This window comes from Salvelinus namaycush, chromosome 21 (genome assembly GCF_016432855.1).
Source record: "Salvelinus namaycush isolate Seneca chromosome 21, SaNama_1.0, whole genome shotgun sequence".
In the NCBI taxonomy this organism is placed as follows: domain Eukaryota; kingdom Metazoa; phylum Chordata; class Actinopteri; order Salmoniformes; family Salmonidae; genus Salvelinus; species Salvelinus namaycush.
Genome location: NC_052327.1, coordinates 16,333,298 through 16,355,845, shown reverse-complemented (window position 1 = coordinate 16,355,845; position 22,548 = coordinate 16,333,298). Strand labels below are relative to the sequence as shown.

The 22,548-nt window shown below is 41.6% G+C and overlaps 1 protein-coding gene across 2 annotated transcripts in view; it reads right to left on the bottom strand.

Moving 5' to 3' along the window:
• Positions 1–22,548, bottom strand: part of LOC120066627 (calcium-dependent secretion activator 2-like) — a 248,890-nt gene that overhangs the window by 37,687 nt on the left and 188,655 nt on the right. The window contains exons 18-23 of one of the 2 annotated variants that reach the window (XM_039018054.1): positions 19,071–19,079; positions 9,516–9,672; positions 6,727–6,868; positions 6,187–6,291; positions 1,148–1,303; positions 613–760 (exon numbers count right to left, since the gene is read on the bottom strand). In XM_039018054.1, coding sequence (XP_038873982.1) covers positions 613–760; positions 1,148–1,303; positions 6,187–6,291; positions 6,727–6,868; positions 9,516–9,672; positions 19,071–19,079 — 717 coding nt within the window. The remainder of the gene's footprint in view (positions 1–612; positions 761–1,147; positions 1,304–6,186; positions 6,292–6,726; positions 6,869–9,515; positions 9,673–19,070; positions 19,080–22,548) is intronic. The other variant, XM_039018056.1, reaches the window with a different exon arrangement.

Sequence of the window (22,548 nt, the reverse complement as noted above, 5' to 3'; positions counted from 1 at the left end):
ATCGCAATGAATGTTTTAGCTGTCAAGGAAATATTACTAAATCTGCCACAGACAAAGGGAAACAAAAGTTATTGAGTTCTTTAGGGAAACCCAAGCAAGGTAGGGAACAATATTTGCTTCTGTTGTTGTGGTGGTTCAGTGTACTTATAGCTGATTAGGGCATGTAGGGTTTAAAAAACAAATGAGGCTCTGCCCATTCTTTTAACAACAGTATACCCATTGTTTGCTACACTCAATAGTTGAATACCGAAATCAAATCAAAGTTTATTTGTCACATGCGCCGAATACAACAGGTGTTTCACCTTACAGAGAAATGCTTACTTAACAACAGTGCAATTTTTAAGGAAGAAATTGGTATTAGGTAAACAATAGATAAGTAAAGAAATAAAAAAACTGTAAAATGACAGTGAAAATAACTGTAGCGAGGCTATATACAGGTGGTACCGGTACAGAGTCAATGTGCGGGGGTTAGTCAGGCTAATTGAGGTAATATGTACATGTAAACAACCACGACTGACGTTAGTAGGGTTTGTGGTGGTTTTGCATCGATGGAAATGTGTGGTCAGTTTGTGTGGTCAAAGAACAGAGAATAGCAGTTGAATGCGATCGTACCTCTAGACCGGAGTCCAGCACACAGAGTTTGGAGCACTGCTTCTTGGCGTCAATGAGCACATTGAACATGGTGCATACCGACAACGACACCCGGAAGTCCGTTGACTTGCTGGCCTTCTGCATCTTGGAGTCGAAAGCCGCTTTCGTTCTTTGGGTAAAAAAGATAGCTTTATTTAGGTTTTATGATATGGTTAATTCCTAGGGGGCTATGGAAAACACTGTTCAGAACTCAATCACTAACTTCAGGAGCGGACTGGCCATCTGGCATTTCGCTCCATTTTTTGACCTGTGGGCCTGTCTAACTTGTTTTTGTTCTGCGCAAAATGGCCGGTGTGAGGCCTCCAGGGAAAAAATGGGCCGGTGTGTTAGAAATGCCAGGGCGGATTTCTGGTCCCAGTCCGCCCCTGACTAACCTCATTCTCATTATCCTCAGTAATATCTCAATTATAAACCAGGAATGCCGTGTCAAAAAATAGGGTGGGTAAACGCTGAACCCCAACCCATCCCAGGTGGTGACCGTCTCCTGCCCTCTGACCTTTTGACACAGGCCTCCATCATGTTGCTGGCCATGAGCTTCAGCCTCTGCTCCAGATGTTTGGCAAACTCAGGCTCGGACCAGTGCAGGTCCAGGACAAACATCTGGAGGGCGTCCAACTTCCAGAAGAGGTCCTCGGAGGTCTCTGAGCCGTTACTAGGGGTTTGGGTGGGAAGAAGCCAAAATAACAAAATCAGAGTATAAATACTTGGTCTTCTTCTCAGACATGGAATACATGGGAGAAAACATCCAATACCCCCCCAAAATTGCATGCACACACACAGACACACAAACAATTAAAAACATCTGCAGTGTGCATTCACAGACACAAACTGTGATCTATTCACAGCTTAGTTACACCTCTACACAATTTTCCCTAAATTGGTGTTCAGCCTCCAGATATAAAGGAGTGAATAACACAGTCTTTAGAATGGCTTTAGCCCTTAGAATGGCATGTCTGCTGTGGTATAAAGTAGTTCAGTAAAAATATTTTTAAGTACAAAGTATTTTTTTGCAGTACTTTACGATTCATAATTTTGAAATTTTTTACTTTTCTTCACTATATTCGTAAAGAAATAGTGTACTTTTTACTCCATACATTTTCCCTGACACCCAAAAGTACTTGTTACATTTTGAATGCTTAGCAGGACAGGAAAATGGTCCAATTCAGACACTTATCAAGAGAACATCCCTGGTCATCTCTACTGCCTCTGATCTGGTGGAATTACTAAACACAAAAGCTTCATTTGTAAATGGTGTCTGAGTGTTGGAGTGTGCCCCTGGCTATCCATAAATAAAAACAAGACAAGAAATGTTACTCGTTTGCTTAATATAAGGAATTGGAAATTATTTATACTTTTACATTTGATATTTAAGTATATTATAGCAATTACATTTACTTTTTATACTTAAGTATATTTAAAACCAAATACTTTAAAACTTTTACTCAGTAGTATTTTACTGGGTGGCTTTCACTTTTACTTGAGTCATTTTCTATTAAGGTATCTTTACTTTTACTGAAGTATGACAATTGGGTACTTTTCCCACTACTACATGTCTGGATGCATGAAGAAATAGGTAAACACCTCAATTGAAATGCCAATGTTCTGTCAGCTGTCAATAAACATTATCAAATGAAGACTGAGGGCTTTGTGTAAGACGTCTTTAAAGGGATACATCGGGATTTTGGCAATGAAGTCCTTTATCTACTACCCTAGAGTCAGATGAACTCATGGATGCCATTTTTATGTCTCTGTGTGAAGGAAGTTAGAGTTAGTTTCTCAAGCCAATCCTAACTAGCCTTAGTGCAATGACTGGAAGTCTAGAGTATCTAATAGCATGCTAGCAGTTACCACATTACTTAGCACTTGCGCTAACGCTAGTTAGCAACTTCCTTCAAACTGCACGCAGAGACATAAAAATTATATCTACGAGTTCATCTGACTCTTGACTCTTAGTAGAAAAAGGGCTTCATTGCCCAAATCCTGAAGTATTCCTTTAAGTGAAGTGCTGATGTTTTCTTGTATTACTGCTCAGTCCCTGAACACATTCAACAATTAACATGGTCCACAGTTAACATGTCACAGTTATAGTGCCTTCAGAAAGGATTCACGTCCTTGACTTGTGACACATTTTGTTGTGTTACAGCCTGAATTTAAATGGATTAAATTTAGATTTTTTTTATTCCACTGGCCTACACACAATACCCCATAATGACAAAATGGAATTTATCTTTTAGACATTTTTACAAATTAATTAAAAATGAAAAGCTGAAATGTCATGAGTCAATAAGTATTCAACCCCTTTGTTATGGCAAGCCTAAATAAGTTCAGGAGTAAACATTTGCATGGACTCAATCTGTGTGCAATAATAGTGTATACAATTATTTTTTAATGACTACCTCATCTCTGTACCCCACACATACAATTATCTGTAAGGTCCCTCAGTGAATTTCAAACACAGGCTCAATCACAATGACCAGGGAGTTTTTCCAATTTTGTATTTTTGTTAATTTATCTGTTATTTTACCAGGTAAGTTGACTGAGAACACGTTCTCATTTACAGCAACGACCTGGGGAATAGTTACAGGGGAGAGGAGGGGGATGAATGAGCCAATTGTAAACTGCCTCACAAAGGGCACCGATGGCAACAAAAAAAAGCAGACATTGAATATCCCTTTGAGCATGGTGAAGTTATTAATTACACTTCAGACAGTGTCTCAATATACCCAGTTACTACAAAGATACATGCATCCTTCCTAACTCAGTTGCCAGACAGGAAGGAAACCCGCTCATCGATTTCACAATGAGGCCAATGGTGACTTTAAGCAGTTACAGAGTTTAATGGCTGTCATAGCAGAAACCTGAGGATAGATCTACAACATTGTAGTTAGTCCACAATACTAACCTAATTGAGAGTGAAAATAAGGAAGCCTGTACAGAATACAAATATTCTAAAACATGCATCCTGTTTGCAACAAGGCATTAAATAAATACTGCAAAAAATATGTCAAAGCAATTAACATTTTGTCCTGAATACAAATTGTTATGTTTGGGGAAAATCCAATACAACACATTACGGAGTACCATCCTCCATATTTTCAAGCATTGTGGTGGCTGCATCATGTTACGGGTATGCTTGTAATCGTTAACTGGGGACTGGGGAGTTTTTCAGGATAAAATCCTAGAGGGAAACCTGGTTCAGTCTGCTTTCCACCAAACACTGGGAGCTGAATTCACCTTTCAGCAGTACAATAACCTAAAACACAAGGCCAAATCTACATTGGAGTTTCTTACCAAAAAGACAGCGAATGTTCCTGAGTGGCCGAGTTACAGTGTTGACAAAGGAAAGTCAACACTGTCTAGCAATAATCAACAACCAATTTGACCGAGCTTGACTTTTTTTTAAAATAATACAAGGCAAATGTTGCACAATCCAGGTGTGGAGAATTCTTAGAGACTTACCCAGAAAGACTTACAGCTGTAATGGCAGCCAAAGGTGATTCTACAAAGTATCGACTCAGAGGTGTGAATACTTATGTAAATGAGATAAAGTATTTCTGTATTTAATTTTCAATACATTTGCAAAAATGTCTAAAAACATGTTTTCACTTTGTCATTATGGGGTATTGTGTGTGGATGGGTGAGATAAAACGAAATATTTAACCCATTTTGAACTCAGGCTGTAAAACAACAAAATGTAGTCAACCAACAAAATGTGGAATAAGTCAAGGGGTATGAATACTTTCTGAAGGCATGACATGTTCCTAAGATAGTTAACATGTCTCATAATTACTAAACACACCCAACAGTTCCTTTTCACATCCGGCTGTCAAGCAGACTGTGACTAAGGAGACTCTAAGCACACAGCCAGATGGGTCTCCATCGCCACCTTCTCCCCGGTGTCTACCAGAGGTTACACGGAAACACATGGCAACCGGTGGCAGCAACCAGCATCCAAGTGTACAGCGAACCAGAGAGAGCGAGGTAGAGAGTGAGGGGTGGGTGAAGCGCATTCACTTCCTCACTTTTCTCACTTTGCCTTTAAAAGACTGTTACATTCACAAGTGGTGCGCGGGAATAAATAGTTTGGGCAAAATCCGTGTTGCAATTAAACGCTCGCTCATATCCCCCCCTCAGGACTAATTAGGAGCTCTCTTCTCCGAGCGTCCCCTCTCCCGGGGGAATGGAACAATCCCCCACGCCCGTCTGTGCTCGCTAACGAAGTGCCAGTTTTTTTTAATCTTAAGCAAGAAAGGGGAGGTGGGTGGGTGGGGGCGTCCCGTAGGGGGGACATGGAGAGTGTGTGAGAAGCCTTTCCCAAACATCACAACTCAGCCTCCCTCCAGAGATGGGCACCCCTCGGGTGGCCCCATTACTGCCACTGTTTCTACGGGGCCCTCAGAAGCCACGTTGTTGAGTCTTCACTGTTCACTCAAATATCATCTGGTGGTCATACCAATGACTATACTACTCACTAGTTGTTGATCAAATGCTATATGTTGTTTTACAACCACAAACACAGGAAAATTACTCCTGGTAGGCCATCTAAATTACGCTTAATAATCTTGCTTGCGGGGGATCATGTCTGCTCAAGTATGACAAACGTTTGAGGAGAAAAGGGTCACTTGACAAGTTCTAAAAACTGTTTCATAAGAGTCACAAAGACCAGCACTGAGGTTTAGAAAAACATATTCACTTAAATCCGCAAAATGGCTAAGCCGTCTTACAAAATATCAGGTAAATTAATTCCTTGCAAGCTGAAATAAATAAGAAAGAATACAATTTCTCATTCAACATTCATTAGGCATGTTAAACTCCACAATTCAGTCCTTAGTTGAGCTGTGAATTGACTAGCACACCTTAAGATCATAATTAAAGGAGGCAAAAACAGGTATCTCTTTGATACTCTCCATGTACAATAAAATGTATATACTATATATACAAATTAAAATACCTGAAATATGATTGGATGTGGGAACAAAAACATGTCATACATATTCCAAAACTGTTCCTGAAGAAGGAGGCAGGCTCCACAAACACAACATACATTTCACAATAGAGATGATGCTGTGCCACAGAAAAGAACCATGCTGGGGAACAATGCGCCACAGAAGACAACAATTTTCACAAGACAACCATGCTTTTATCTTGGTATTACAGAAGGTATCAGTTTGAGGTCATCAAAAGGGGGCAACCAGTCCCAGGAAAATGTGGGTAGTGATGACAAAAGCCACCTGGATTGCACAGTTAAAAGGATCAGTGGTAGAGAACAAAAACTGGTTTTACTATAAACTTAGAAATTGAAATGTGAGAGCACATTTTCGAGCTCATCTTTCCTCCCGGTTTCTCTCAGAACTTTCACATTTCAATTTTCTTTTAAATAAACTAGTTCAATACTTAATTGCACATAATTGGCAAAGGAAAGTAACATAATTGAAAGTTGTTTTCTTGAATAGGATAAGTTTGACAATTTCACAACAACCACAGCACAGTCCATGCCACATCGCCCCACTAGGTCTCGCGGCAGCCCATACACACGTGCTGTCACACAGTGGGCCCATCCAGGAGGGTGCTGAGAACCTGGGCATCTGTGGGAGATTGACTTTGGGCAGAGGCACGCTCGGTAGGTTGTTGGCTATTGTCCTGAAAATAAATCAATGCCAAACCAAACCAAACAACGACAAAAAAGATACGACAGAGACAAAAGACAACAGAGTGTTGATTTTTCACCTCCATCTGGTGATAGCATGATTTAGTGCCTTGTCAGTGGATGTTATCTAGCCTACACTCATGGAAAATAAGGTGTTACCTAGAACCATAAAGGGTTCTTTAATTGTCTCCATAGAAGAACCCGCTAAAAATAACTATTTTTGGTTCTAAGTGTAAAAGCCCATCTCTTAGACATAGAGCTTTAAATAGCAAAACAGAATGCAACTAATGACAACAGGGGCCATTTTGGTTTGCCGCCTTAGATTCCAATAGCAGAGTGTTACCATATTTCTTACACTTATCCAGTAATTTCAGATCTAGGTGCCTCGAGCCATGAAGGGGTAGGTTGCTCAGGGGAAGTGCACTTACTTGACAGACTGCCATGTTTCCTGCTCGAAGCCGCAGTGGATGGACTGGGCGATGGAGGACTCCATAAGGTCTATGTAGCGCACCACCAGTGGGATGAACAGGTCTTGCAGGTGCTTGTGGAACATGCCATTGCACAGGTGAGCTGGGGGGGAGAGAGGAAGGAAGGAATTCAAAGCTTAAGGTCGTGAATTTGGGCTTGAACATCTTTATACAGTTCCAGTCCTTGATAAGTTAAATTGCTGTCCTTCCCTCCCGCAGTCCATGTTATGATATTTGCATACAAATTCCATTCCAAATTCCAATTCCATCTTCAAGTAGGAAAAAAGAGAGGAGGAAAGAGACAACAAAGAGAGACACACAGATAGACAGAGGAAGACACAAACAGAGAAAGAGAGACAAATAGAAAATGAGAGACAAATAGAAAAAGAGAGAGAGACAAAGAAAGAGAGCGTAGGCCTCCTGCTGGTCTCTCAGGGCTTCATTAGTCCTAATTCCCCATCACTCTGTTCCTTCATGATTAACACTAGCCTTTTTACCCTCCTGAGAGACCACGGCTCCTCTCCCAACAAGTTCCCATCCCGCAACACATGCAGACACTAAAGTGAGCAAGTGAGCATTTAGTTAATCCTTAGAATACGTGGATATTAAGACCTGGTGTGATAAATTAAATATGTTTTGTTCACGCTACAAAACAATAATTAAAATGTGGCATTACAAACAACTAACGCTTCAATTCTGAATATCACGTACAGTATTTGTTCATTTATCAGACGATATCAACATAGCCTCTTTTCAGCTTTTGTGTGTTTTTTTCTTCTCTTTTTTACTCACATATCTCAAAGCATCTGGCAACATTGACAACGTGGACATCCTGAATGAGGTAGGAAACTGTCAAATCATAAAAGGCAGACTTGACCATGCAGGTCTATAGCTAAGCAACTAAGAAAAATAGTTTTTTAAATTTTATCCTAACAATATCATCAGCTTTGACGTTTTCATCCATTTTACCTGATTTAATTGACACCTAGATCCTATCACTTAAGAGATCATTATCAAAAACAGGGGGCCTCATTTGCATTAATAGTCAAAACGATAATTTTATTTTGTCTAGATTTTGCTCAGCCGATATTCTCATTACCTTACTCTTCAAATCAAAAAATTGTTATGACAGTTGGAATAATTGCAAGATTAATGGAGAATGGTAATAACAGAAAATGAATGAAAAAATAATGATCTTTGCCTATGCCTCACATAGAGAGTTTTATTTTGAACATTACTGCCCTTAAGCTGTCTGTCTGCTCTGTGTGAGGCTTGCATAGACAATGTAAAACAACACTTCAGATGTAGCCAACTCTCAGCTGGCAATGAAACAAAGGCTCAGAGCTAAGAGTGAATCAGGGAGAAGAGAGAAGAAGAAAACTGAAGTATGAGAGAGAGAGAGAGAGAGAGAGAGAGAAAGAGAGAGGAAGTTTGATAGTACACAAGCGCACGCAAGGGCAAACACCAGTGACATTGGCCGTGCACGAAATCGGCCTTGTTTACTACTTACTAAAATGACATACTCATCATACTACATACTATTTAGAACGTACTGTTTAGTATAAATGTATGCAGTAAGCAACAAATATAAAGATACTAGACTCATCCATACTTAGAATGCATCCTCTAAATCGCAATTGCGCTATTTCCCGCCATTTGTTCATTTTGGTAGAGCCCATTCTCTCAGCTGATTATCAGCTGTTGCCAAACACATGTGGGTCTGAAAAGATGCCTCTCTTCCCCCTCCATAGTGTGCAGCGAATTCTACTAGATGAAAAGCCAAAATGAGTATGACATCCTGACATTTAAATAATACTACATTTTCAAAATGTCACATTCTATGAAATTTGATATTTTCACAATACCAATCAGCATATAACATTTAGAAACCAATTACGGGTTTTCGGACACAGACACTGACTTCACACATGGTGGGGGTGGGTAGCAAGTTAAATTAAAACTAAATGAGATTAATGTTTCGGTCTATAACCTTTTATCAGAGTACCCTTTGCTTGTTTACGAGCTGCAAGTTATGTTCAAAGTACATTTACAAAAATGGGAAACTACACATTTCTGTTTCCTGTTCATTGAGCAAAGAACTCAAAATGGAGGACAGCTTGGTGAGACAGGTGCCTCAAACCGTGCTAATGCTCTCCTGTCTGTGTGACACGGCTCCTCGCATTACAGGAAGTGAAAGGTAGTCTTCAGCTGACAGATGGCGTAAGGTCAGCGCCACACCAGGCCACTGACTTTACAATTGTGTTCTGACATCAGGTCCTAGCCTTTCTCCACATTACCCCACTGATGCTGATGTTAATTATTGTGTTGCCGACGCAGAAGTGCAGGAGCTTTTAAGTTAACCTCTTCTTCTAACGAGTCTTGTTTTCTGCAGCACTGCTGGTGTTAATTAGTGCTCTTAGTGGTGCGTACATTCACTGTGAAGTATGGGACGTGCTCTTGAAGACAGCTCAGGACTGGGAGGTGCCGTAGTCCGTGCTTTAAATACGGACAAGCACAAAACGGAGGGTCAGGGGACAAGACATGGGAGGAGGTGGGGGAGGGGGCAACAAAATAATTAGAGGGAACAGTATAAGGAAGGGACGCACGCCACTCACGGTTACTAAACTGGAAGTTGAACTGTGCTCATGAATCAGTGATGTGTTGTAGGCTACGCTTTAAATCAGTATTGGAAGGCGAAGCAGAGGGTCAGAGGTGGAAGAAGAGGGGCACAGGGAGAACGGCGAACTCACGGTCACATCGCAGGAAGTTGTTAAGCAGCTGGAATAAGGGGAAGCTATCCCATGAGTCAACGGGCTGGACTTGCAGCGCACCATCCATGTCGACGGTGTAGAGAGACATGAACGTTTCTGCGTGCTCCGCCATCATCTCCGGCCACCATGAAAAGGCCTAGAAAAGAGAAGGAAGGAGTAAGAGCAGGGTGGAAAAGGCAGAGAGAGAGAGGACAAAAAGAAAGAAAGGAAGAAAGAAAAAGAGGGAGAAGGTGAAATAAGGAAATATTATTTTTTTTATGAAAAAGCACAAGTCTGCACAAACCACTATCTCTAGTTTACGTGAGAGGCTCTGGTGAAGAATATATAGACAAAATGTAAAATGACACAATCAGAGGAAGATGGGAAAAAGTGACAGATGGATGGCGAGAAGACTGCTCTGAAAAAGAAAATGCCATGTGCAAATCAAAGCAATCTAATGAATGGAACCAACAGAGAAACAGCCAAATGGGTGATGGGTAGCATAAAGAGAGGACCTTGAGCGCACAATGGACTCCAACACTGAGGAAGAGATGCGAGCAGCATCATGACATCAGCCCAGGAGTAAGCTGCAATAGTACTCTTCCCCAATAAAGATAAATTGCATATTGGTAATTACATTCTGCTTTCATATTAAGCTTTAATCTCCAAGCTGAGGCTATAAAAAGTTATTAAAAGGCACAGACAGACATAATGCATTTTTAAACTGCAATCAAATCAAAATCAAATCCAATTTTATTGGTCACATACATATTTAGCAGATCTTATTGCAGGTGTAGGGAAATGCTTGTGTTCCTAGCACCAACAGTGCAGTAGTATATAGCAATTTACAACAATACACAAATCTAAAAGTAAATAATGGAATTAAGAAATATATAAATATTAGGACGAGCAATGTCGGAGTGGCATTGACAAAATTACAGTATATTCAGTACATATGAAATGTAAAACATATGTAAAACAGTATAAAACATTATTAATGTGACTAGTGTTCCATTTAAAAAAGTGGCCAGTGATTTCATGTCTATGTAAATAGGGCAGCAGCCTCTAAGGTGCAGGGTTGAGTAGCCGGGTGGTAGCCGGCTAGTGATGGCTATTTAACAGTCTGATGACCTTGAGATAGAAGCTGTTTTTCAGTCTCTCGGTCCCAGCTTTGATGCACCTGTACTGACATCGCCTCCTGGATGATAGCAGGGTGAACAGGCCATGGCTCGGGTGGTTGATGTTCTTGATGATTTCTCTGGCCTTCCTGTGACATCGGGTACTGTAGGTGTCCTGGAGGGCAGGCAGTGTGGCCCCAACTGCACCACCCCCTGGAGAGGCCTGCGGGGCGGAGCAGTTTCCGTACCAGGCGGTGATAAAGCCCGACAGGATGCTCTCAATTGTGCATCTGTAAACGTTGAGCGTGAGGGTCTTAGGGGCAGAGTAGAAATTTCTTCAGCCTCCTGAGGTTGAAGAGGAGCTGTTGCGCTTTATTCACCACTCTGTCTGTGTGGGTGGACCATTTCACATTGTCAGTGATGTGTACACCAAGGAACTTGAAGCTTTTTATTTGAAGCTTTTTTACTTGAGTTGGGGTGGTGGTTTGAAAGGATGATTAAAGTAAACCTTGAGCTTATTGCAGTTAGGTGGTCACACAGACATAACTTTCTAGCCAAACTGGACAGGGGTTAGCCCATTATGAACTGTCAATAAATACTAACTAGCAATATGCTAGCAGTTGGTGCCTGGTTCAAGACGGGCTTGCTTACAAACTTTTTGATTGTTACATAATACAAATACAATAGAAATGTAATGAAAAAGTATTCTAACTAAGCTATTACAGTCAATAGTACTACAGTGATACAGCGATCACCACATTCTTTTGGAGAGATTGGAAACCCAAATTGGTCTACACGGACAAGTTCTGACCTGGTTTAGATCTTATCTGTTGGAAAGATATCAGTTTGTCTCTGTGAATGGTTTGTCCTCTGACAAATCAACTGTACATTTCGGTGTTCCTCAAGGTTCCGTTTTAGGACCACTATTGTTTTCACTATATATTTTACCTCTTGGGGATGTCATTCGAAAACATAATGTTAACTTTCACTGCTATGCGGATGACACACAGCTGTACATTTGAAACATGGTGAAGCCCCAAAATTGCCCTCGCTAGAAGCCTGTGTTTCAGACATAAGGAAGTGGATGGCTGAAAACGTTCTACTTTTAAACTCGGACAAAACAAAGATGCTTGTTCTAGGTCCCAAGAAACAAAGAGATCTTCTGTTGAATCTGACAATTAATCTTGATGGTTGTAAAGTCGTCTAAAATAAAACTGTGAAGGACCTCGGCGTTACTCTGGACCCTGATCTCTCTTTTGACGAACATATCAAGACTGTTTCAAGGACAGCTTTTTTCCATCTACGTAACATTGAAAAATCAGAAACTTTCTGTCCAAAAATGATGCGGAAAAATTAATCCATGCTTTTATTACTTCTTGGTTAGACTACTGCAATTTTCTACTTTCCGGCTACCCGGATAAAGCACTAAATAAACTTCAGTTAGTGCTAAATACGGCTGCTAGAATCCTGACTAGAACCAAAAAATGTGATCATATTACTCCAGTGCTAGTCTCCTTACACTGGCTTCCTGTTAAGGCAAGGGCTGATTTCAAGGTTTTACTGCTAACCTACAAAGCATACATGGGCTTGCTCCTACCTATCTCTCCGATTTGGTCCTGCCGTACATACCTACACGTACGCTACGGTCACAAGACGCAGGCCTCCTAATTGTCCCTAGAATTTCTAAGCAAACAGCTGGAGGCAGGGCCTTCTCCTATAGAGCTCCATTTTTATGGAATGGTCTGCCTACCCATGTGAGAGACGCAGACTCGGTCTCAACTTTTAAGTCTTTAATGAAGACTCATCTCTTCAGTGGGTCATATGATTGAGTGTAGTCTGGCCCAGGAGTGTGAAGGTGAACGGAAAGGCTCTGGAGCAACGAACCGCCCTTGCTGTCTCTGCCTGGCCGGTTCCCCTCTCTCCACTGGGATTCTCTGCCTCTAACCCTATTACAGGGGCTGAGTCACTGGCTTACTGGTGCTCTTTCATGCCGTCCCTAGGAGGGGTGCGTCACTTGAGTGGGTTGAGTCATTGACGTGATCTTCCTGTCTGGGTTGGCGCCCCCCCTTGGGTTGTGCCGTGGGTGAGATCTTTGTGGGCTATACTCGGCCTTGTCTCAGGATGGTAAGTTGGTGGTTGAAGATATCCCTCTAGTGGTGTGGGGGCTGTGCTTAGGCAAAGTGGGTGGGGTTATATCCTTCCTGTTTGGCCCTGTCCGGGGGTATCATCGGATGGGGCCACAGTGTCTCCTGACCCCTCCTGTCTCAGCCTCCAGTATTTATGCTGCAGTAGTTTATGTGTCGGGGGGCTAGGGTCAGTTTGTTATATCTGGAGTACTTCTCCTGTCTTATCCGGTGTCCTGTGTGAATTTAAGTATGCTCTCTCTAATTCTCTCCTTCTCTCTTTCTTTCTCTCTCTCGGAGGACCTGAGCCCTAGGACCATGCCTCAGGACTACCTGGCATGATGACTCCTTGCTGTCCCCAGTCCACCTGGCCGTGCTGCTGCTCCAGTTTCAACTGTTCTGCCTGCGGCTATGGAACTCTGACCTGTTCACTGTCATTACTATAATTTGACCATGCTGGTCATTTATGAACATTTGAACATCTTGGCCATGTTCTGTTATAATCTCCACCCGGCACAGCCAGAAGAGGACTGGCCACCCCTCATAGCCTGGTTCCTCTCTAGGTTTCTTCCTAGGTTTTGGCCTTTCTAGGGAGTTTTTCCTAGCCACCGTGCTTCTACACCTGCATTGCTTGCTGTTTGGGGTTTTAGGCTGTGTTTCTGTACAGCACTTTGAGATATCAGCTGATGTACGAAGGGCTATATAAATAAATTTGATTTGATTTGATTTGAATATCATTGGTGGTAACTAGGCTATCATTAGTGCAACTATACTTTATTTACCTGTGACTTACTTTTTTTAACAAATAAAATGTCAAATTACAATAACAAATAAACATAGGACATCATTACAAGTATATTTTCTTCTTCAGACACATAAAATAACATTAAAGTAAAGCAAATAAACAAAAATAAGAAATACAAATCACTACACATTAATTGCCAGTGGCAACAGTTTAAAAAGATAAAGTACCTCAAATAAAATAAACAGAAAAAGGTCAGGCTCCACATTTGTATAAACCCATGATGTAAGAATACATCATTTTTTTCCATTATTGACTAATTCTAGAGATTTAATAAAATATTTGATTTCAAGAAAAAAATATATGGCATTTGGGGACAGATTTCAAATATGAGTTTCTACACCATTCATTTTTCCCATAGGGAATTCTAGAAACACTTCAAACAAGGGCCACGTTTCATGTAGGCCCACCCTGGTACGACCCCCCCCAACAACCGTGTACATCTCTCCAAGACACGGTAACTTCCATCAATATTCTCAACTGTACTCCCCCCCCCCAAAACAAATTCTAATTAGCTGATAATATGGCTATCATAAAGAACTACAAATGCTTTGATGATGATCTGGACGAGACTGCCGAATCGAGGCAAAGGTAAGAATCTCTGGATTAACTATCTAATGTTAGCTAAATGTAGTAATGCATAAATTGGCAACATTTCTTTAAATGGACAATTCTGTGAACGGTCTTGTGCAAGTTTTAAATTGACACAATACCTGTTAGAAAAGGTGTCAGCTAGAGATGACGTGCAGGAGCTTTCAGGGATTTGTAGTTTTGTATGATGTCTACTTTGATGCAATTTTTTAAAATTATTATCTGAGAGTGTATAGAGCCTAACATACTGACAAAAGTCACCCAGTCCGAGAGAGATCCACATGGCTATCAAAACATCACGCCAGGGCAAGCCCAAACAAAACACAGCCCCTATTTCAAGTGTTTCCAAAATCCCCTATGGAAAAAAGAATAGTGGAAAAACGATTGGAACCATTTCCCTGTTTGAACGCTAGGTTTTATGGATATTATGACACCTCTACTGTGGGGCTCTATAAGGCACAAGGAGCAGTGCTGTATCATGAATACAGTCACAGGTAAATGGTGTTGTTTGGCCGACACAATAGCGGCCACCGACCACTACCCTAGGGTCTGGCAAAACACTGTTGAGGGTAGTGCACCACATGATGCAGTCCACACCATGTATCATTCACATCATCAGCCTTCATATACTGAGCGTTTGGAGCTTTGCCAGCCACACTGCCCTCCACACCACCCTCCTCAATTCCCCCTACAACCTCCCTCCCAGGCTAGTTTTGGTTACCCTCCCTACTCCCATCCCCAGGAAAGGCTTGGGACACTCCTGCCCCCCATGGCTGCCCCAACCCTGCAACAGGAGCCACACCAAGATCTCCTCTGCACATCATTTAGTTGTCATACCATCAGAAACAAATATCTTTAATAGCATAATAGAATGTGGTAAACATATAGCACAGTATATGTGCATATGTTGGTGAGTTATCAAGAATATACGTCAATTCCAATCAAACGAATTGGACAAACGAATTGGAATTTCTCCAATGCAGTGTGATTCAATTCCTGAATTGACTGGAATTGTATGGACTGCAGCAGTAGAGTGAGAGAGAAATTGTATAATTTATGCTGCTGCTCTTTGCTTTTCACGAGAGTGGCACGCCTAGCTTGTTGTTGGTCAATCATAAGTCATCAAAGAGGCAATAGGTGCAAAACCTAGGACATATCTAATCAATGGTAGATGGAATTAAAATTATAGAATTAAAAGTTAAAGGAGAAAGATAGGCTTCAACGACCAACAGGTAGGCTGCTACTTTCTATTCGGAATGGAGTTGTTGTTTGTAATTGTTTAGGACGAGAAAGAGTATGCAGCCTCAATTAGCCTAGCTAGCTAGCTTACATAAAGTAGCTTCTCCCAGTTCGATGCAGTCAAGACAGGTACTAGTATGTAATCCTATTGGATGATAAATAGCGAGGTTATGACAGCTATTGGTTTACTATAGGGCGAGTCGGCATGGATGGTTGCTGTCTCTCCCTCCCTTCTCCTTGTTCCGTGTCACTCGCTCACACTCACAGTAGCCAACACACACAGCACAGCCCCTGCTAGAGCATCACCTCTCTCTACCTCCTCTCCATCACACTTCATCTGCTCCAGTTAATAAAGTAGCTTAAAAATGTACTTTTTTGCTGCTGCACTCACTCGAATCGGGCCAGGTCTGGATCCGATCAGGTCTATAAGGAACGGGTCTAGTTGTCCTCGGCTTCATTCAGAATGGGTCTCTATATTTTTAAAATGTATTTATGCATATCGGCACCGGATGGGAAAGCCCCAGGTCTATTTTTGAAAGAAGGCCTTTACAGCAGAGCCCACGGTGGGTCAGCACATACGTTTTTATTGACTGCTACACTTAGGGATGGTACATTTCATGCTAACACCATGCTTTTATTTGTGTTTGGAGCACATTATCAGTTTATAAGTTAGAATATTAGCGAGCTAAATGTCCCTTATCTTGAGCTAAGAGGTACATTTGTTCCATACTCGATTATATTTAGAACAGGATAGCAACCTACATGAAATAACTTGTAATATTGGACGTAACCATCTGGATGTCACCGTGATACAGTCTACTGTTGCTCAATGGGGAGAGTTTGCACTACAAATTAGCAAAACAACACAAGGCACAGTGTATCCTTCGCTCCTGAGTCCCGCTTGCCCGGCGCACTGCTGTCCTGCAGTAACTAACTTAGAAGGAAGTAGCTTGAAAGTGTAGCTAATATCAGGCCAGGGATTTTGCAGTCCAATAAAAACGGAATGATTCTGAACACTCCCAAGTCCCAGTTTCTAGACACAAGCATAAACTAGCTAACTGGGGAGGGCTCATTACGACAACTGACTGAACCGATTCCGTTTGTCCCCCACTCATCTCTTGCTGCTCGACATACAGCATACATTTTAGGCACCAGGCGTGCCTGTATAGCCTCTCCCTCTTGTGAGCTAGTTAGTTAGGTAGTCTTGTTAACTAGATAGCTAGCTAGTTTGTTAACTATGCTGGTTGTTAGCTTGCATAACTGATATGTGTATAATTGTAAGGGACATTTCATGTTTTATGGATAATATTAAAATATACAGCGTGGGTGAGCTCCATTCCTGACAGGCTGATCAGTTTCAATCAGCCTGCCAGCTAGTGTCAGGCATCATTCAGAGCTTAAATGCCCCATGAGCGCATTGCGATCAACGCAGCCACAGGGCTCCTTGATGAGGTGGTTATCGTGCATCTGAACAAATGAATGGATGATGCGTGTTACTTTTGATAATCTAGTGACAAAACGTTTTTGTTATGTAGTGATCACGAGATAAATCAATCGTAATCTCAACTAAATGAGGGAATTATCCACTTTTTCACATGTATCTCTGGACCACCGTAGAATTGAGAAGAATGTGAGCCCAACCCTGAAGTTGTTGGATCAGAGGTTTGATCTACATCACACAAAATATGAAAAGGTTGAAACATTTCCAAAACATTGGACTGTTTGGTCTAGGATTCTGTCTGCAGTGCAAGGGGTTTACAAATGTATAGGCCAAATAAGTTGTGATACAACCGGAAATTCAGTGTTTGTCTTGGGCGGTGCAGAAAAAGGTAATGGGCTTGCTTTCATCTACAGTGTTTTTTTTTGTCTGTGCCAAGTTGGATGTGCCCTAACACTCTTTCCATGTCTTGGTAGGTCTAGCCATCATACATGTAGTTACAAACCAAATCATTTACAGTGACTCTTCAACACAATCTTTGCTTAAAGTTCAGACCGGTAATTGAATATTGTTGCTGTGTGTCAGTGCGGTCACATACCGGTATGAATTGTTTGTGTCAATATCGTGTGCGACTCCATCTATAAGACATTTTATGTCATAATGGAACTTGACAAAGTCATGTTCTTAACTCTAAATCGAGGGGACATTTAGCAGTGCTGCAGTTGCTTCTCAAAGACTCCATCATCGCCATAGATGAGCTAGAGCATAATAAGAGCCAGTTCGCGCCCATTTTTCTTGCCCACCCAAGAGAGATGCTTCCTAGCCTACTCAATAGCAGTGGTCGCCAGGTGAGGTGAGCGAAAAGTGCAACTAGCCCAATGAAACCCTCGAAAACAGCAATGTGACAGATTGATTGAAGGAGGTTGGTGTTCCTGTGTGTGTGTGTCTCTGTCCGTCTGTGAGTGTGTCCCTGTCTGTGTGTGTGATTGTGTGTGTGCTAGTGGGCGCTTGTGGCAAACAAAACACTAGGCTGGCGGTCAGAGACAGTATATGTCCCACAGCTATACCTGGCCTTGAGGGCTATTGTCATCAGCCTTTTCAGATGTGTCTTTTAAGTGCACTGTGACAAAAAACACAATTAAAGAGTGCCTTTGCGCCATACGCTTCGTTACCTATCGCCTTTCTCCTCCATTCGCACATTCACACCAACAGGCATCCTCACATAACTGTTGTCTCTAAGTGAGAGAGCGAGATTCCGATAAAGAGATGGAAGAAGAAAAATGAAAGGTATGTGACTGAAAGCAAGAGAGAACAAGAGGACAAGAGAGACAGACAGAGAAATGGAAGGAGAGCGGGATTGAGTGTGAGGTGATGCAGCATGACTAGGGTTGCAACATTCTGTGAAGTTTCTTCCAGAAATCCTGGTTGGAGGATTCTGGATTTCCAGCTTATTCCCTCCTGATTCCGGGAAACCTCCAACCAGGATTACAGGAAAACCAGGGAATTTATTGAAAGTTCCTGGAATTTTGCAACCTTAAGCGTGACAAGTGCTTTGCATTCATCATATAAATATGAAGGACATTGCTCCTCCAGGAGTCTGTGCTTTTAATTTAGGCTTAGCAAGGGATGGGAACAGTCTCAATTCAGTAAAAAAGAAACAGCTCTCTGTCTCTGTGTGTGTGTGTGTGGTGCGTGCGTGCGCCAATGATATCTATTCAAGGGCCAGGGCGGGCCTTGATTGTGATCAGTATAATGGTTTGGTTATCATGATGTGAATAATAACATAGCTGAATAAATGGATCTACTATGATTTCCTTTCCTTGAATCCATGAATTGGTGCTGCTTTCTATTGACACAGTTAATGGTTGTAATACTTCAGTTTCCTTCACACCAAGGAGGGCAAACGAAGGGCAGATGATATGGGTACATGTCAAGAAAGACTGACTGAAATGAATTGTACCATAAATTGTGGTACAATAATCACCCAAAAAACTCAATCATTAGATACAATGGGACATAATATTCAGCAGTCCACCAGGACCACAACCTGTAGTGGGTACACCACGCTGCACTGTTTCTCAGTATCAACCATCTCCTCAATGTGAACCATGAACAGAGGTTTACGGGGTATGAGTGAGATGTGGTATATGACTGACAGATGTTGACAGGCTTTGGGATGTAACACAATTTGATGGAAGTGGACATGACAGACATGAAGCTGGAGTTTTCATGAGATAAGCTTACCTCTCTTCCCTTTTTCCAATTCATAAAAGAGGGAAAGTGAGACAGAAATGAGAGAAATTGAGGGCATCTCTGGAATTTTCACTTAGCATAAAACACTGAAGAGGGTCATCACCGGTTTGATTTACACAAATGGCGAAAACATGGAAAGCAATCGTAATTCAACGTTTTGCCTTTGACAGCGTGTGGGATGCGCTACCGTGACTGGCCACCCACTAAAACTCCCAACGCTGGGCTCCTACCACAAAAGGCCTTATCTCATATGTGGTCGTGACAGATGCAGTTTTGCATCCAGTTATAAATAGCTTTGTCGCTCAGAAACAGATGTCTGAATCCGCGCTGCCACTTATTAGGCAAATGTATGGTGTTTGTGGACGTCGCACCACTTCTAATTGATCAGTTGTACACCGTACCATAAGAGTGACGTGTGCGTATGGGCTGTGGCCGTTGTTTTGATCTCTTCTCGCCAGAGACATTACTACAGTGTTGGCACTTGATGTATCATCTTCCACTTTGGCACACAGCGGCCATCGCAGACACAGGATAGGAATGGGCATCGCTACAATAAGTGGTCACTAGTTCTCAGTGAAATGATCAAGCAATTCCTTCTGGTGTGGCACGGGCAAGAATCATTCAAAAATAGTTATCCAATACAGCATTTAAGGTTGCATTTCAACTGAAATATTTATCTGTGACAAGAGTTAAGTTGTTCTGGCCGGATGCATGCACACGGACTTCGGTCGCCAGCTGTACAGTGTTTCCTCCGACACATTGGTGCAGCTGGCTTCCGGGTTAAGCGAGCAGTCTGTCAAGAAGCAGTGCGGCTTGGCGGGGTCGTGTTTCAGAGGACGCATGGCTCTCGACCTTCGCCTCTCCCGAGTCCGCATGGGAGTTGCAGCGATGGGACAAGACTAACTACCAATTGGATATCACGAAATTGGGGAGAAAATGGGGTAAAACGTTTTTTTTTTTAAAGAGTTAAGTCGTTGTGTTATTGAAGCATCCAAGCCATTGGATGAGGCCTATACTGACTGCAAAATTGTATTGTTGAAAGTCACTGAGATTAGTGACATTTGCATGAAAAAATCCTTTCTTTCTGATCTGTATATTATGTTTTGTGACTTAAAGTGCCTTCAGAAAGTATTCATACCTCTTGACTTATTGCATATTTTGTTGTGTTACAGCCTGAATTTAAGATGGATTAAAATCACATTTTTCTCACCCATCTGCACACGACCGGAGGTTGGTGGCACCTTAATTGGAGAGAATGGGCTTATGGTAATGACTGGAGCGGAATCAGTGGAATGATATCAAATACACTACCGTTCAAAAGTTTGGGATCACTTAGAAATGTCCTTGTGTTTGAAAGAAAAGCTAATTTTTTGCCCATTAAAATAACATCAAATTGATCAGAAATACAGTGTAGACATTGCTAATGTTGTAAATGACTATTGTAGCTGGAAACGGATTTTGAATGGAATATCTACATAGGCGTACAGAGGCCCATTATCAGCAACCATCACTCCTGTGTTCCAATGGCACGATGTGTTAGCTAATCCAAGTTAAGCATTTTAATCGGCTAATTGATCATTAGAAAACCCTTTTGCAATTATGTTAACACAGCCGAAAACTGTTGTTCTGATTAACTTCTTATGGCTGGGGGGGCTATTTTCACGTTCGGATGAAAAGCATGCCCAGAGTAAACTGCCTGCTACTCAGGCCCAGAAGCTAAGATATGCATAGTATTAGTAGATTTGGATAGAAAACACTCTGAAGTTTCTAAAACTGTTTGAATGATGTCTGAGTATAACATAACTCATATGGCAGGCAAAAACCTGAGAAAAATCCAACCAGGAAGTGGGAAATCTGAGGTTTGTAGTTTAAGTGAATGCCTATCCAATATACAGTGTAAAATTTGGTCCGATTGCACTTCCTAAGGCTTCCACTAGATGTCAACAGTCTTTATAACTTTGTTTCAGGCTTCTACTGTGATTGGGGAGCGAAAAAGAGCTGTTTGAACCAGGGGTCTGGCAGAATGCCATTAGTTTAGTCAGGCGTGCGGCCTTGAGCACGAGCTCTGTTCCTTTTTCATTTCTAAAGACAAAGGAATTGTCCATTTGAAACATTATTGAAGATTTATGATAAAAACATCCTAAAGATTGATTCTATACATCGTTTGACATGTTTCTACAAACTGTAATAGAACTTTTTTGACTTTTCGTCTGGACCTAGTGCCTGCACCTTGTGCATTTGGATTACTGGACTAAACGCGCAAACAAAAAGGATGGACTTTATCGAACAAAACAAACATTTATTGTGGAACTGGGATTCCTGGGAGTGCAGTCCGATGAAGATCATCAAAGGTAAGTGAATATTTATAATGCTATTTCTGGCTTTTGTTGACTCCACAACATGGCGGGTATCAGTTTGGTGGCTGAGCTATGTACTCAGATTATCGCATGGTGTGCTTTTGCCGTAAAGCTGTTTTGAAATCTGACACAGCGGTTGCATTAAGGAGAAGTATATCTTTAATTCTATGCATAACACTTGTATCTTTCATCAACGTTTATGATGAGTATTCCTGTAAATTGATGTGGCTCTCTGCAAAATCACAGGATATTTTGGAGGCAAAACATTACTGAACATAACGCGCCAATGTAAACTGAGATTTTTGGATATAAATATGAACTTTATGGAACAACACATACATGTATTGTGTAACATGAAGTCCTATGAGTGCCATCTGATGAAGATCATCAAAGGTTAGTGATTCATTTTATCTCTATTTCTGCTTTTTGTGACTCCTCTCTTTGGCTGGAAAATGGCTATGTTTTTGTGACCAGGCGCTGACCTAACATAATCGCATGGTATGCTTTCGTCGTAAAGCCTTTTTGAAATCGGACACTGTGGTGGGATTAACAACAAGTGTATCTTTAAAATGGTGTAAAATACTTGTATGTTTGAGGAATTTTAATTATGAGATTTCTGTTGTTTGTATTTGGCGCCCTGCACTTTCACTGGCTGTTGTCAAATCGATCCCGTTAATGGGATTTCAGCCGTAAGAAGTGGTATTGGTAACCATACGTGACGTCAAAATAAACAGTACTATGGTGATGTGTATAATGAATAAACGGTGTGTGTGTGTTGTGAGGGTGATGCTGTTAGTGTCACACCGTGATCTGTTTCACCTGTCTTTGTGATTGTCTTCACCCCCCTCCAGGTGTCGCCCATCTTCCCCATTATCCCCTGTGTATTTATACCTGTGTTCTCTGTTTGTCTGTTGCCAGTTTGTTTTGTTTCGTCAAGCCTACCAGTGTTTTTCACTCTGTTCCGTTCTCTTGAGTGTTCCTGTTTTCTAGTTTTCGCGGTGTTGACCATTTCGCCCTGCACCCTGCCTGCCTGCCTTCCTGTACCTTTGCCCCACCTATATGGATTACTGACCTCTGCCTACGCTGACCCTGACTGTCATCCTGTACCTTTG